Source organism: Malus domestica, chromosome 08 (genome assembly GCF_042453785.1).
Source record: "Malus domestica chromosome 08, GDT2T_hap1".
NCBI classification, from domain to species: domain Eukaryota; kingdom Viridiplantae; phylum Streptophyta; class Magnoliopsida; order Rosales; family Rosaceae; genus Malus; species Malus domestica.
Window position 1 is genome coordinate 18,477,358 of NC_091668.1, and position 14,692 is coordinate 18,492,049.

A 14,692-nucleotide genomic window follows, 5' to 3' on the forward strand; every position below is an offset into this window, starting at 1 on the left:
GTGTTGTCGAAGAGAAGAAAATCAAGCGGTCATGGTTATGGGACTTGGGTTCTCTAGGATGTCGTCAAGAAGGATGGTTGGATAGGTGGTGGCGTGGTGCCATTGTGGGTCACGACGTCGGTGAGGCTGGATGGGTGATGTCGTCGAGAAGACGATGGAGTTTGAGAGTTGGAACTTGGAGTCGGGAGGGAGGGAGTTGGGACCGATGAAGTGGACTGATTCTGGAACACGAGAGGTGGAGGATGACTAGGGTTCAAAGTAATGATTGAGATTGAATGATAGGATATCATTTAATTGAATGATAGGATATCATTTAATCTTTGCCGTTCATTAAAATTAGAAACGGGTTGGTTCGGGGCCTCGATTTTCTAAGTATATAGAACCGGGCCGCCTCGTAAATGCCAGCAGCCCGGCCAGGGCCGCCCTGTTGTTTTCTAAAATGTTTGGAAGCGGCCCGTACCCTCCTCGACTCGCGGTTCCTCTACCCATTTGCCCATCCCTAGCTTGAATGGAGGTATGCATCGTAAACTAAATGGAATCAGTAAATTGCAAAAGTAGGGTCCAATTCTATATAGAATCAATAAATTGCAATTATAGAAACAATTGTTAAGAGCAAAGAAAATGAGGAAGTGTATAGTCTTTTAGATCAACCTTTGATAATTATGTCACTTAGTATTACAGTCGAGTGATATTTTTCTTCACTTGTAAGTAAGAGGCTTTAGATTCGATTATTGCCAAAAATGAGTTTGAACCACATTATTGCTAGCCCAGTATGAGGTTAAGCCCACTCTCTCTCTCTAGTATAGATAATATCGTTTGTTTAGAAATTTTTGTTTTTGATTATCATTATTATAATTTTAAAAAGATGACTATCGGTCTAAAATTTAGTTATTTTTCTGAATTTTCCATACATTTTTAAATCGGTATAAAAAAATGTTGGAAAGGTCAATTGGTTATCATAAACGCCAAAGACAAAACTTGACCGAAATCTACATATTCTTCCAATAAAAAACAATAAAAAAATTAAAAACAGAGGAATCATCTGAGGGGCAATTATGACATTTCCAGAGTCATCGAAACCCACAATCAACAAGCGCAGACAAAAAGACAATTTTCAATTCAAAAACCAACAAAAGTCCTTGTTTTTGGAGGGAGGACGATTCTCTTCACACCCAAAACCCAACTGCCTTGCCCGGTACACCCAGCAGCAGGCGCCGGCCGGCCTTCTCACACCCAGCACCGGCCGCCGGACTCTGACGGCCTCTCCTCTTTCTCTCTCTACACCCAGCAATGTTCTCCGGCACCACCTCCAGCTCAAGGTCTCAAAGGTCCTCCATTTCGCCTTTTCGCTCCCGGAAGTCCTCCGGACCCACCAAGCCTCCTACGGCCTCGCCTCGCCCTGCCACCCCTTCTTCCTCCACGACGTCTTCTCGGCATCCCACTTCCAAGCCCTCTCTGTCTCCAGCCTCCTCCTCCGCCAGCCCAAACCCGCCGTCCCTGCCGTCCCCGCCCGATGTCTCCAAGTCCAAGGAGAATGTCACCGTCACTGTCCGCTTTCGTCCCCTCAGGTACTCTTCTTTCTCCGATTGGGCCGTCACCTACCGCCGTGGTGCTTTCTTTTCACGTTTTTGACAAAAAGTTTTGATCTTTTTGGTTGAATTGTGCATTTTGACCAATTTTGACTTTCGATTTGTGCAGTGCTCGGGAGATTAACAAAGGGGACGAAATAGCGTGGTATGCTGATGGCGATTATACAGTCAGGAACGAGTCCAATTCCTCCATTGCTTACGGTTTCGGTTAGTTTTCTTAATTTTTTACATTAATTTTGCTTTTGAATTTCTTTTATTATTATTTTCTTTTGCTGCTTATTTACTGCATGCCGTTGATTCAGTTATATTCAGTTATTATAGTTATAGACACGAGTATTTGCTACTCATAAGCTGCATTTTGAAGTTACGCACTGCTTTATCTATTTGCTTGGCTATCTTGAAGTAATGCGAATTTTATGGTGTTTTGTAATTGCTCATATGTGGTACTGGTGCTGCAGATAAGGTTTTTGGTCCAGCAACGACGACACGCCATGTCTATGATGTCGCCGCACAGCACGTTGTTAGTGGTGTTATGCAAGGGATTAATGGTAAATAGTTCACTGAGTTTGGTTTTAAGTAATCAATTGGTACTTTTTGTTTTTTCGTTGTCATTTTGTTTTTTGATACCTCAACTAGAACTTCCAAAACCAAATAGCTACCAGTCATAGACTAACTGTCTCGTTCCTATAATTCGGTTATATGTATATATTTGAAGATATATGCGTGTGGTGCCATAGGTACTGTGTTTGCTTATGTTGGCTGAAGATGCTCTGTTTTTATGCAGGTACTGTGTTTGCATATGGGGTTACTAGTAGTGGGAAAACACATACAATGCATGTAAGTAGAGGTAGTCTAGATTGTCTATCTGAAGTCTGACATTGTCATTTCGAGGCCAGTATTTTCACCCATATATTTTGCACTTCATGACTACCAACTGTATGCAGATTTTGTATTGGCAATCTCTTGCTGAGATTAATGCATTGATGCGATTGAAACAGGGCCCATGTCATAAGCCGCCTTCGTAGTTGCATTTTCCTTTATTTCACCCCAGCGAAGGGGAATTCCTTTGAAAGAAAATTGAGACGTCTTCTTATTCTTCCTGCAGTTTTCTTTCTCATTATGGAACTTTTTGTGACATATATCGTGTGCGTTTCAATATTTCAATGTTTGCAAATTATACAAAGTACAAATTTGTAGTTACATTTTGTATTCTAGGGGGAGCAAAAGTCACCTGGAATTATTCCACTGGCAGTGAAGGATGTTTTTGGAATTATACAGGAGGTAAAGGTCATGTTTCTAATTAGCTGGTAATCTTATTTTCTTTAATTTATGTATTGTATTATGAGTTTAGATAACTTTAATTATGTATCAGACACCTGGGCGGGAGTTTCTTCTTCGTGTTTCATATCTGGAAATATACAATGAGGTCAGTCTTTTCTAGTTGTGTTGTGCAAAGCTTTCAATTGGAGTCTGGTCATTGTTGTATGTATTATTTTGAAGTAAATTTTTGTTAGGTAATAATGGTATACATGCAAAAATCTGTTATGACCTGGGAATTTATACTTTACTTTGCTGGGCGTGTCCCACTTTGTTTCACCCCACTGAAAATTGTCCCAGTTAGGGAGCTAGTCACATTACATAACTATGGACAAGAGGTAATGAGCTTTTTGCGATGATAGTGGGATACCAGATATCGTTCGGTCAACTATATTAAAATATCATGTGGTGTCTGAAGACTCAGAACCAAAAATGATTCAATAACCAAAGAGTAATGCTTGCAAAAGGATCTGATGTAATGAGTCCAGGATGCCCGTTCATTAAGTTAGAAATTTTTAGATATTTGAGAATTTCACTGAAAACTTGTGATCACAAGAATCTAGTATTGAGCTTGCTTTGGTTTTGCAAACTTGAATTTAGGAAATGAGGACAAATGAAAGGTTGATGAGGATTATTAAATAGTTCTTTTGTTAGTTGGGCATGTAAGATGGAAGAGAGGAGTAGCCAAGCATTGGATAGATCAGAGGCTTCAATCACTATTTGGTAATATTATAAAAAATGAGCATGAAAGTGCACATGGACTCACGGCATTGATGAGAGAGTTTCTGTGGTAGTGATGATAAAAAAAGTTCTCTTATGAATAATAAGGAAAACTGGAAATGATTTGGCACTTGGATTACCTTATTTTTACGGAGTTTTGTTGGTAGATGATGATTTAACTGACATTTGGATTCCCCTGAAGACAAACGGATTATGAAAATAAAATATAAAAAGAAAAAAGGATCTAAGCTATAAATTTTTTTCATCCAAAGTCCTATACCATGTTCCTCAGATTTATAGTTTTTATATTTTTTATATAAAGTTATTACTCTTTGAGGTTTCAACATTTAATATCTTAGGCACACATACTCGTCTCTTCCTTTTGTGTCCTTGTAGTAAATGTGATTGACCACTTTTACATAACAAATATCACTAACTTAGTAGATGATTCTGTTTGCTAGATCCTGTTGAGTCTTCATTTTACTGAACTAACAAAATGTAAAATATAAAAAAAGAAATTTCTTTTTGTCAAAATGTCAAAAACATGAGCCAATTTGTCATGTCTTTGTTATCAGAAGTACTCTCCTATGGTCCTTTTTCATATAAGCCCTTAGATTAATCTTATGGTAGATTAAGCTAACTTAAATTATCCCTGTTACACCGAAACACAATAATTATGTGAAGTGATTATGTTTAAAAAAAATTTCTTGCGTGAAACCTTCCGTCTTCTTCCCCTACCATCTCTCTCCTCCACATCCCCTTCTCCTCTCCATCTCTCTCTCTTTCGATTGCTCACTACCCTTCTCACCTCCTGAGTTTTTGGTTTTTTCATTTTCGCGTATGTAAAAGGGAGAGGGACTTGTTTCAATTTTTTCACCGTCGTGGAAAGCTTTCATATGAGAAAAGAGTTCACAAGTTCAAGAAGAAGGGGATCCCATTTTTCGAAACCACACAATCTCAATTTTTTTGGTGCCTTGTAACTAACTGGGTTTGAATATTATTGATAAAATATTAAATGAAATTTGATGTGTAAAGTTATTAGGGTTTTATGCAATTGGATTTGCTGGGTTTAGATATTTGATGAGGAGACTAGGTTTTGCAAATGGAAGGGATTTGACATGACGTGAAACCTTCTTCGCTTCTTTTTTTTGGTTTTATCAATTTGTATTTATTTACTTGTAACAAGAATTGTTTAAGTTGATGGCTTAATCTACCGTAATATTAATCTGAGGGCTCGTATAAAAGAGGACCTCACAGGTCCTCAAAATAAGGAGTGCAGCTTTCTCTTTGTTATTATTACCAACTTACTTTTTTTAGTCCCTTTGTTTTTCCAGGTCATAAATGACTTACTTGATCCAACAGGACAGAACCTACGAATAAGAGAGGATGCTCAGGTGCTTATGTTCACAAAGGAATTAAGACTCTTTGTATTTTTTGCTCAGAGATGACTGTTAATATTTCTCCTCAAGTTTCTTTCATGTGTTTTTTTTCTTTTTATAAACCTACATACTGGAATTTTGAATGCTTTGACTAGATTATCTGTATGACTAATAGCAAAATGAAATGAGTATATTACAAGAAAACTATGTCTATGCACATGGAGTTGGCTTGAGTAGGGTGTTTGGCCACCTGTTGGATTTTTACCTACATAATCAAACTCTAGAATCAGTTAGAATGTGGGCTTTGGATAGAGATGTGTTTTAAACTATGTGAATGAGAAAGTTTCAGGTCCTAGAAAGCATCTAGTTCATATACAATGGTATGGCTTGCCACGATCCACCTAGCAAATGGGGGTTGAGTCCCGAAAGAAATCTCTCTGGATACATGTGTATGGTAACACATTCCTTGCCCTCCCTAGACCATGCATTGGTGAGAGTGTGAACTGGGCCACCCTTTAGGTGTCAATCTTATTCATTAATTATTACCTCAGGTTGCAGTTCTACCACGCTCAGCATCATCTCTTCCCCTTCTCTCATATGTGTGATAGAATTTGTCATCTCAAACTAGTAGTTATTTTGGCATTCATTTTTCATTTATGAAAGTAAAACCTAAATTATAAATCTTATATCCTAAACCCTTCAGATCTGGTTCTGCTTTATTTCACTTAATTTGTACCGTCAACTTGTGCATTTCATTTTTGTAAGTCATTAACCTTATCATTTGGAACAATTTTATTGGGCAGGGAACTTATGTTGAAGCAATCAAAGAGGAAGTTGTATTATCTCCTGCTCATGCTCTTTCCTTGATAGCAACAGGAGAAGGTATTAACATGAGTTCGTTTGTCTACATGGTCTAGGCAGAAGCTTTGTTGTCTCTACTTGGTACTCGTGTTGGTCTCAAATACTACGATTTCATATGCATTCATGAGCACTATGTTGGTTGTTTTCTTCCCTATCTGCATATACTCTGTATCTTTTCCAGCCACTGTTTCTGCTGCTGAGCACCTTTAACATTCTTCTTCTTTTATTGCAGAGCATAGGCATGTTGGTTCTAATAATTTCAATCTGCTTAGCAGTCGCAGCCACACTATATTCACACTGGTAACCATCTTTAATTACTATGTGATAAAGGTGTCTATAATGTTATACAAAGCAAGATTCTATTAGTTTACCCTTTCAGATTAGTCTTTTATAAGTTTCTAATTTACTCAAAACCACTGATTGGGGAAAGGAAGTTCTTTTAAATGTAAACACCCTTTAAAAAAACAAGTGAATAACCATCCGCTGACTAATTTAGAGATATTGTTGTAAGTTGTTCATATGCTAGCATTTTCTTTGTCAAGTAAAATTGATGGCAACTAAACTTATTAGACCTTGATGAAGTGGTTCCTCCATCTTGTATTTATTGTATTACTTTTGGTTCCACTTTACTAATATATAACAATTCATCAGACTATTGAAAGCAGTCCACATGGTGAAAATCATGATGAAGAAGATGTCACCTTGTCCCAGTTGGTAATGTCTTCTCATCTTTGAAATTTAAAGTTGCTCACCATAGTATTGTCAATCTGGCCCTACAATCTGGTGGATTTAGATATAAATTAAAATATTTTGTTACAATCTGATGCTGAGCCCTACACAATTCAATTTGTTTTGGCAGCACTTAATTGATCTTGCAGGATCTGAGAGTTCTAAAACTGAAACAACTGGATTGCGAAGAAGGGAGGGTTCATACATCAATAAAAGCTTACTTACGCTTGGCACTGTAAGATAATTCTTATCTTAGGTCTTCTTTGATTGGGGTTGTAGTGTTTAAAATAAAAATAATTCCCAGAATTCAACTTATTAACATGATTTGACCCTTTACTGTTTCATGCAATGTCTTTTCTTCTTCCCAACATTATTGGTACTGCAATAAATATGCTCTAGAATTAAATTAGGAGTTTTAACAAAACACTCCCGGTACTGTTCACTTTTAATGAAAAACCACATTTATACCTTTCCTGGTACCATTCACTATACCTTTAAAAGGGACTTTTCATTAAAAGGGAAGTTTTTTTGGACTTTTCGTTAGTTTTCCTCTAGAATTATAGCATGTTTTGGTTTGCACATTTCTCATGTTTATCACTTATCGGTATAATTGTGCATATAAATCTCAAAATATGAAGAAAAAAAATAACTATGCCGTGGTTCTTGGATTACTTATCATGGCGTGATGTTGGAGAACTGGTGGAGTCCATAATAAAATGCTATCAGATATAGAGCTTCAGATTCTTCATGTGCCTATATTTGCACTGATATTAATCTAATAACTGTCTGTTGTTGCAGGCAAGCAATTAATCTAAAAATTGTCTCTTGTTGCAGGTGATTTCTAAATTGACAGATGGAAAGGCAACTCATGTTCCATATCGAGATTCAAAACTCACCCGTTTATTGCAGTCATCCCTAAGCGGTCATGGGCGTGTATCTGTAAGTTCAATGCAATACTTCTGGATCATCTAGTGTCCGTGTGATCATATTTTGTCTTTACAACTATCCAATTAATTGTCACGTAAGGTATCTTTTTTGTTAATAGTGATGTGATTAATGATTCTGGAGGATGTTCTTGTTATGGTGAGTTCAGCTTATTTGCACCGTGACTCCTGCATCAAGCAATAGTGAGGAGACACACAACACACTGAAGTTTGCACACCGGAGCAAGCATGTGGAACTCAAGGCTTCCCAAAATAAGGTGAATCTCAGAGTTACTTTATGTAGAGCACTAATAGAAATATTGAGTATTTGTAGTCCCAGCTCACAATTTGTTCATTCTTGACTTTTCCTTTTAGATTGTGGATGAAAAGTCTCTTATAAAGAAGTATCAGAAAGAAATTTCCAGTTTAAAGCAAGAACTTCAGCAATTAAGACGTGGGATGATGGAGAATCCAAATATGACTCCAACTGCTCAGGAAGACCTAGTTAATTTGAAGCTTCAGGTTGGTGCTGCTACATTGTGTGAACTAGCAAAACTAGCATATTTTGGTTTATATTTGTTACAAAAGGCTTTAGGTAGTAATCAATAAAAGTTTTGTCCTAAGGTCCTTAACTAAGGTTTTTGAATGAAGTCATATTTCTGTCTCCTAGTCGTTAGATAAGAGATGGATGCACAATACGCATTGAGATGCATCTTATCTGTTTTGCATTTCATCCACCCATATTTGGTCGATCTGCTGAAAAATGGGACCATATTTGAGGTCCTTAGGACAGAAGAACTATATATATAACCGGAGGGCTAGACCAATATGATAACTTTATTCTTTTGCCTTAGAACAGTATGGTAATCTAGACTCGAGTGCAATGTTACAATTCCCTGAGGTGTAAGCTACAGAATGTTTGAAGTCCCTAATGCCAGTTATTGTCTCCCATTGAAAATGGGATTCTTTGCTGTGTAGACATATAAACAGCTAACTTTTATCCAAGATTTAGTCGTTTGTTGTTTGCTTCTAATACATATTGTTTCATCATGTTAAAGCTGGAAGCTGGTCAGGTAAAGTTGAGGTCAAGATTGGAAGAGGAAGAAGAAGCCAAGGCAGCTTTAATGGGAAGGATACAACGATTGACTAAACTAATCTTAGTTTCCACGAAAAATACTATCCCGCCAAGCATATCTGAACGACCTAGCCATAGGCGGAGACATTCTTTTGGGGAAGATGAGGTGCGTGATTTAGGATTTTCAGCAGTTAAGGTGGATTGCAGCAGATTCTTTGAATTTGTATTTTGACTTTTGAGGAATAATTTTTTTAATGATTTGAACTTGTCACACTAGAAACTGTAAATTATTGGCCATATCTTGTTAGATTTACCAACCAACTCCTTTTTATGCAGCTTGCATATCTGCCTGACAAGAAACGGGAATACCTTGTTGATGATGATACTGGAAGTTATGCGTCTGAGATTTCAGTGGAAGGAAGAGATGAGATCACTAATCTAGATGAGTTGGTCAAAGATTACAAAAGAAACAAAAAGCGTGGAATGCTAGGATGGTTTAAATTGAAAGTAAGTTCCCGTTTTCTCCTTTAACGCCTGAGTTGATTATGGACTTCATATATTTAGGTTGTTTGTTAGAGGACAAATCATAGGATGTAGTTGAGGAGATGACAGTCCTCTCCTTCCTAAGTCAATGCTTGCTTTCAATCTACACTTTGTTTTGTCGGCTTCAATTGAGCCATCATCTGTATATAGTTATCAATCTTTATATTTTTTGTTAATATGCACTATTAAGATTTGTTTTTTCATTTTATTTATGCAAAAGAAAATCCAGATTTCATTTGTATCATTTGTTAATACTCTACTGATTGAACTCACCTAGACAAAGCTCAATTTCTCAACAGAAACCTGAGAATTTTGTTGGATTATCATCGAGCGGCGATAGTGAGAGCTCTACAAGTGGGTCACCAGCAGCTTGTTCAATATCTTCTCAAAATAGAGTCAAATTTAGTGATATGAAGGATGGACGAAGAAATTCTGTCAGTAGAAAGGGAGATGATTATACCATTATTGACCCATTTCCGGAAAGAACCCAAGCAGGTGATTTGTTTGGTGCAGGTTGCCGTTTGCCTCGGGTGAGTGGTGTTTGCTTTACGTTGATAAAATATGTTCCTAGTGAATACATGCATATATAATAGAGAGAATTTCGGAGTGGTTGTGTGCGTGTGCATGCAGTTGGTTGTTATTTATGTGTAGGAAGTAGCATCAGCAGGTATTTCTTATTGTAGCATGAATAGATCATGTTAACATATTTACTATAACTATCCTTCCACAGACTGGGTCCACAATTACAGATCAAATCGAACTTCTTCATGAGCAAGTGAAAATGTTAGCTGGGGAGGTGGCATTGTGTACAAGTTCTCTCAAAAGACTTTCAGAGCAAGCGCCTACAAACCCTGAAGATTCACAGCTTAAGGTGAGGCATCTCTTTAGATTCATCTTAAAGAACAAAAGTCTAAATCTGATTGGTTTCTTGTCTAAGTTTTTTTTTTTGGTAATATTTGTTAAAATAGGAACAAATGCAAAAGTTGAAGGAGGAAATTAGTGAAAAGAAGCTTCAGATATGTGTTCTAGAGCAACGCATGATTGGATCACTCGAGAGGTCTCCACAAATGTCAAATAACATTGAAATGTCTCAGGTAAACTATGCGTCTTCTAGGCTGATGGATTTTAAGAGCAGTTAGATGATGATTTTACTGTATGAAATGTTTTGGACTGACTGACAGATAATCCGATAACAATATCTCATGGTATACAAATTTGTAAATACAAAAGGGGCATTGTTGTTTCCTATTTCATATTCTACTCTGAGTGATTGTTTATAGTTTAACTTTCTAAAACCATTTCAGCAGAGAAGGTCCCTTGTTACATGCCCCATATAATCATAAATCCTTTGGTCTTTTTTTTTTTTTTTTTGTTTCACAGGATTAAATAAATCTAGTATAACAAAAAAAGGAGCACAAATCATCGATTGAGGGATCATATATAACAAGATCAATTAATTATGTAAGGGAGCTAGTCGAGAAAATAAAACATGTCCTGATTTTACCCGAAAGGAAAGTCTGTTTAAGAACCTTAGCCTAGTAGACCATTATTATAATGTCCCACTTTATTGTTGGTTGAAAACGTAAAACTTCATCTCGTATGATCCTTCTATATATATTACAGGATGAGTTTGTGGCTGTTATGTTCATATTTTGGTTGTGTTGGCTTTATTTATTTGGTTCCTTAACCATATGCTTAATAAAGCATTGCTGGTTTTTCCAGTATGTAAATACTGCATGTACATGCTTTCTGATCAGTTTGTTACATCCTCATGTAGGCTCTGTCCAAGCTTACTACACAGCTAAATGAGAAAACTTTTGAACTTGAGGTTTGTTATTCTTGAATCTTTCATAATAAAGATGATTTTTTCTATTTAGAATGCTAAAGACATCATACTAAATTATCTCTCTGTCTTCGGCCGATCATTCAAGATTAAGTCAGCTGACAATAGGATACTTCAGGAACAACTACAGATTAAGGTAAATTATAAAGATGTTCAAAATTCCTTTTCATGTACTTGCATTTCTGTCTTTAACTTTTGAATTTTTTATCATCATATTGTTGCTTTTTGCAGATTTCTGAGAATGCAGAAATGCAAGAGACGATTCTTCTGCTAAGACAACAGCTCAGTTCACAACAAATTCCTGATAGTGAGGCTACCAGACTCGAAACATATCCCAAAGAGCTAGTGCAAAAGAACAATGAAAAGAGGGATAGGTTTGGTCTGTGTCAAGAAACTTGTGCTGATGAAAATACACCGACCAGTGTGATGAGCTTAAACAAAATCTTTTCCCTCGATTACTCCAAAGACTGCAACAAAGATGCATATCTGAATTCCCAAATCCATGTACAGGTTATTCCTATTCTTTCCTTGCATCTTCAGAACTAAGAAACCCAATATAGACCCTTTGTCCTTTTGATATTTTTAGTTTTACTTGACGGGGATATGTTGTCACCAGTGCTTTTTTAATTTATTTTCTCAGGCTTCTGAAATAGAGGACTTAAAGCAAGATAAGGTGAGACTGTCTGAGGAAAAGGAGGGGCTTGAAGTTCAGAATATGAAACTTTCAGAAGAAGCTTCATATGCCAAAGAGTTGGCCGCAGCTGCAGCAGTTGAGCTTAGAAACTTGGCTCAAGAAGTAACCAAACTTTCTTATGAAAATGCAAAGCTGACTGGTGACCTCGCTGCTGCAAAGGAGGTTCAGTGCCGATCAAATTGTCAGAGGTCTACTTCATATGATTTCAAGAGAAATGGCTTAAATGGTCCTCGAGGCCATAAAGGGCCAGAGGATGTAGTTTTTGTTGAGGAGCTGCAGAGGGAACTTAGTGCAAGATGCCAAAGAGAAGCTTCTCTGGAGAAAGAACTATCCAAGAGAGATCAGACAGAAGATGATTTGCAAAGAACGTTAGATAAAGTAAAACAACGTGAAGTTGATTTAGAAAATGAGCTGGCAAACATGTGGGTGCTGGTTGCACAATTGAGAAAGTCTGGCATTAATTCCGAGGATGTGTCACTCGATGGGGTTCATCTATCTGAAAGTTCACGTGCAAGAGTCAAAAATGCGTTTCTTCCAAGTAATGGTCATTCAGATGTTATTTTCAATGACGATGGAATCCGTGAAAACCTAAATGAGATGGGTACATTAGAAGATTTAAGAACCAGCTATCAGAAAGAAAGGAGAAGATGCAAAGAGTTAGAATGCTATATCTCTAGACTTAAGGTACATGCTTTATTGATTTATCTTTTGGGAAAATACAGATAGCCATCTGTGGTTTACCCCAGTTCCATGGATAATCCCGTGGTTTCAAAAAGTGTGACTGAACGGAAGTTTTCATATTTAGAACTGTTTGTAGGAATAAAAGCTTCACCCTAAACATAATCTGTTTTACCTCATAAAGTCCTCAAAATAGATCAAAAGAGTTGAGAAAGATTTATTAAATTTCAGGGTGAAGATCTTGCTGGTCTTGATGTCACTACTCTTGAAGAACTGCAGAACCTTCATGTTGAGGCTATAACAAAGATTTGCCACGCGAAGGTGATTATCTGGTTGCTTTTTTCTGACGTGATTTTGCGTTATGTTGATCTACCATTTGTTTCTTCTCTTTTCATTTACACCAGAAAATTTTTCAACTATTCTCGTATAGTCTCTCTTTTCCTCGGTTGCTGTTATCATGCCCTTATCATGCCCCGTTATTGCATCAAATTAGTTTGATGTTGATCCTGGTCTTCTTTTCATTTTTAGCTGACTAAAATTCTTTCTAAATTCTTTGTAATATGCAGTGTGCAAATCGTGTAATTTAGCATGCTCTCCTCCATCGTCATACATAATCTCTTGATATTTCAGGTTAGTTTTATTTATATGGTTCAGTTCATGAAACGAAAACAAAAGTACCGGAAACCTTTTGGTGTAGATATGATCGGTTTGAACTAATTATAAATTAATTCATACCGGAAACCTTGTTGCGCATTTTTCTCAAACAGATAATGCAACAAGAAGAGCAGATCCATTTTTTCCTTCAAGTCATGAAAATAGTAGTGATGAATCAACATCTGCCCTTCTTGCAGGTACTGAGCAGGTGTAATGTATTTTGTACAGAATGAGAAAATTAACCAGATTGATCTGTCTCTCATCGTTTACCGTCATCCTTCTCTAATCTAGGAATAGCTTTGGAAACGATAGCAGATGAGTTGCGCCTTTCTTGTCACTCAAGATTCATGCAAACAGTTTGTAGTAGAGATGGATCAGGGGCATTGCCATACAAGAATATTATCTATATAACGAATATCTGTATTATCGGGTACTAGGGTTACCCACCGACATGATTTAACATTTTAAGTTGTAAGACAGAAAACTAACATCTCTTTTTCTTCTCTGCTAGAGTAACAGACAATGTAACTGTTGTAACATTCAAGATTGTTGCTGGGTTTATAAAGATGCTCACGGGGCTGCAAACGCACGTCCGCGCACACACACAAGTGTAGGGTGAGAACAGAGTCATTAGGTCATTAAAGTTTTGCCTTGGTATAAACAGTACAAGGAGCATCACATTGGATCCAAGTAAGGTCACTGCCAGTGTTGATATCGAGGTCGAAACGCCTGGTTGGGTGGCCTATGTTGATGGACACAGTAGTAACTAAAGAGTGAAAAGTACAACCAAATCTTGAAACCATTCACCACCCATCACAAAAAGAGAACAGAACAATGGAGGGTAAGGGAAATACATAATACTAATTCATGGCATCAAAGTCCTACAAATCTTAACCTAAGAGATTATTTTAAAGGAAAACTAATGAAAAGGGCTTGAAAGTTTTGAGTTTTAATGATAAGGACAAAATAAAGAGTAAAGTGAATAGTACCATGATTAACTTTTTAGTGTAAAAATGTGGTTTTTCGTTAAAGTGAACAGTACCGGGTGTTTTTCGTTAAAGTTCCCTTATTTTAAAGCATTAAAATTGAACTTTTTAAATGAAAGATACATCTAATAGGATGTGAATTTTTACATTCTATTCGTTCATCGTATATTGTGTGGTTAGAGATTATTTTGAATTTTTTTGTTTGAAATTAAATACAAACAGTACTTAACGGAAGCTGGTCGTATGATGTATGATGAACGGATAGGATGTGAGAATCTTAGAATGCTCATCCCATGCAATATGCAACAAGTGGAAGCAAAAAAGATTGAACTTTTTTAGTACAAATATTAGAAAGTAATCACTCGAAGAAAACCAAGTTTCCCTTTCTCTTTGCAGACAAGCTAGGATACTTAGGAAGAAACCACAACCCAGAGCTGCATTGCCTCCAAAATCACGTGCAAGCATAGTACACAGGAAAACGAGGAAGGAAAATAAGGAGCGTTGCCAAAAGTAAGGTCTGTGGAAATTGGTGTTCTGGGCGTAGTGCGCAGCCATACTTTACGAGGCAAGCAGGCGTTCTTCGATGTTACACCAAAAAGGGAAGTCATAGCTGCATCCAGAGAAATAAGAAACAAGACTTAGCCAGAATAAAAAGAAATGAGGAAACGAAAGGATTCTTTAAAATAGTCCAATCTTCCTCC

The 14,692-nt window shown here is 36.9% G+C and overlaps 1 protein-coding gene across 5 annotated transcripts; it reads left to right on the forward strand.

Moving 5' to 3' along the window:
• Positions 1–1,101: 1,101 nt before the first annotated feature.
• Positions 1,102–13,570, forward strand: LOC103441538 (kinesin-like protein KIN-7E, chloroplastic). 5 transcript variants are annotated; one of them, XR_530271.4, is made up of 27 exons: positions 1,102–1,568; positions 1,699–1,796; positions 2,048–2,137; positions 2,374–2,426; positions 2,805–2,870; positions 2,962–3,015; positions 4,961–5,020; positions 5,809–5,887; positions 6,099–6,166; positions 6,518–6,580; positions 6,726–6,830; positions 7,430–7,534; positions 7,689–7,796; positions 7,894–8,040; positions 8,577–8,759; positions 8,930–9,100; positions 9,436–9,666; positions 9,867–10,007; positions 10,105–10,230; positions 10,914–10,964; positions 11,068–11,115; positions 11,211–11,489; positions 11,620–12,357; positions 12,583–12,672; positions 12,918–12,981; positions 13,119–13,202; positions 13,297–13,570. XR_530271.4 is itself a non-coding variant. In XM_008380217.4 (26 exons), exons 1-25 carry the CDS (start codon positions 1,291–1,293, stop codon positions 12,936–12,938), a joined length of 3,453 nt encoding a protein of 1,150 aa, XP_008378439.3. In that variant the 5' UTR covers positions 1,102–1,290; the 3' UTR covers positions 12,939–12,981; positions 13,203–13,570. The 5 variants fall into 5 exon arrangements, 4 of the variants coding, with proteins under 4 accessions (XP_008378439.3, XP_008378440.3, XP_070682571.1 ...); XM_008380217.4 differs by lacking the exon at positions 13,119–13,202 and having other exon boundaries at positions 13,203–13,570; XM_008380218.4 differs by lacking the exon at positions 13,119–13,202.
• Positions 13,571–14,692: the final 1,122 nt, after the last annotated feature.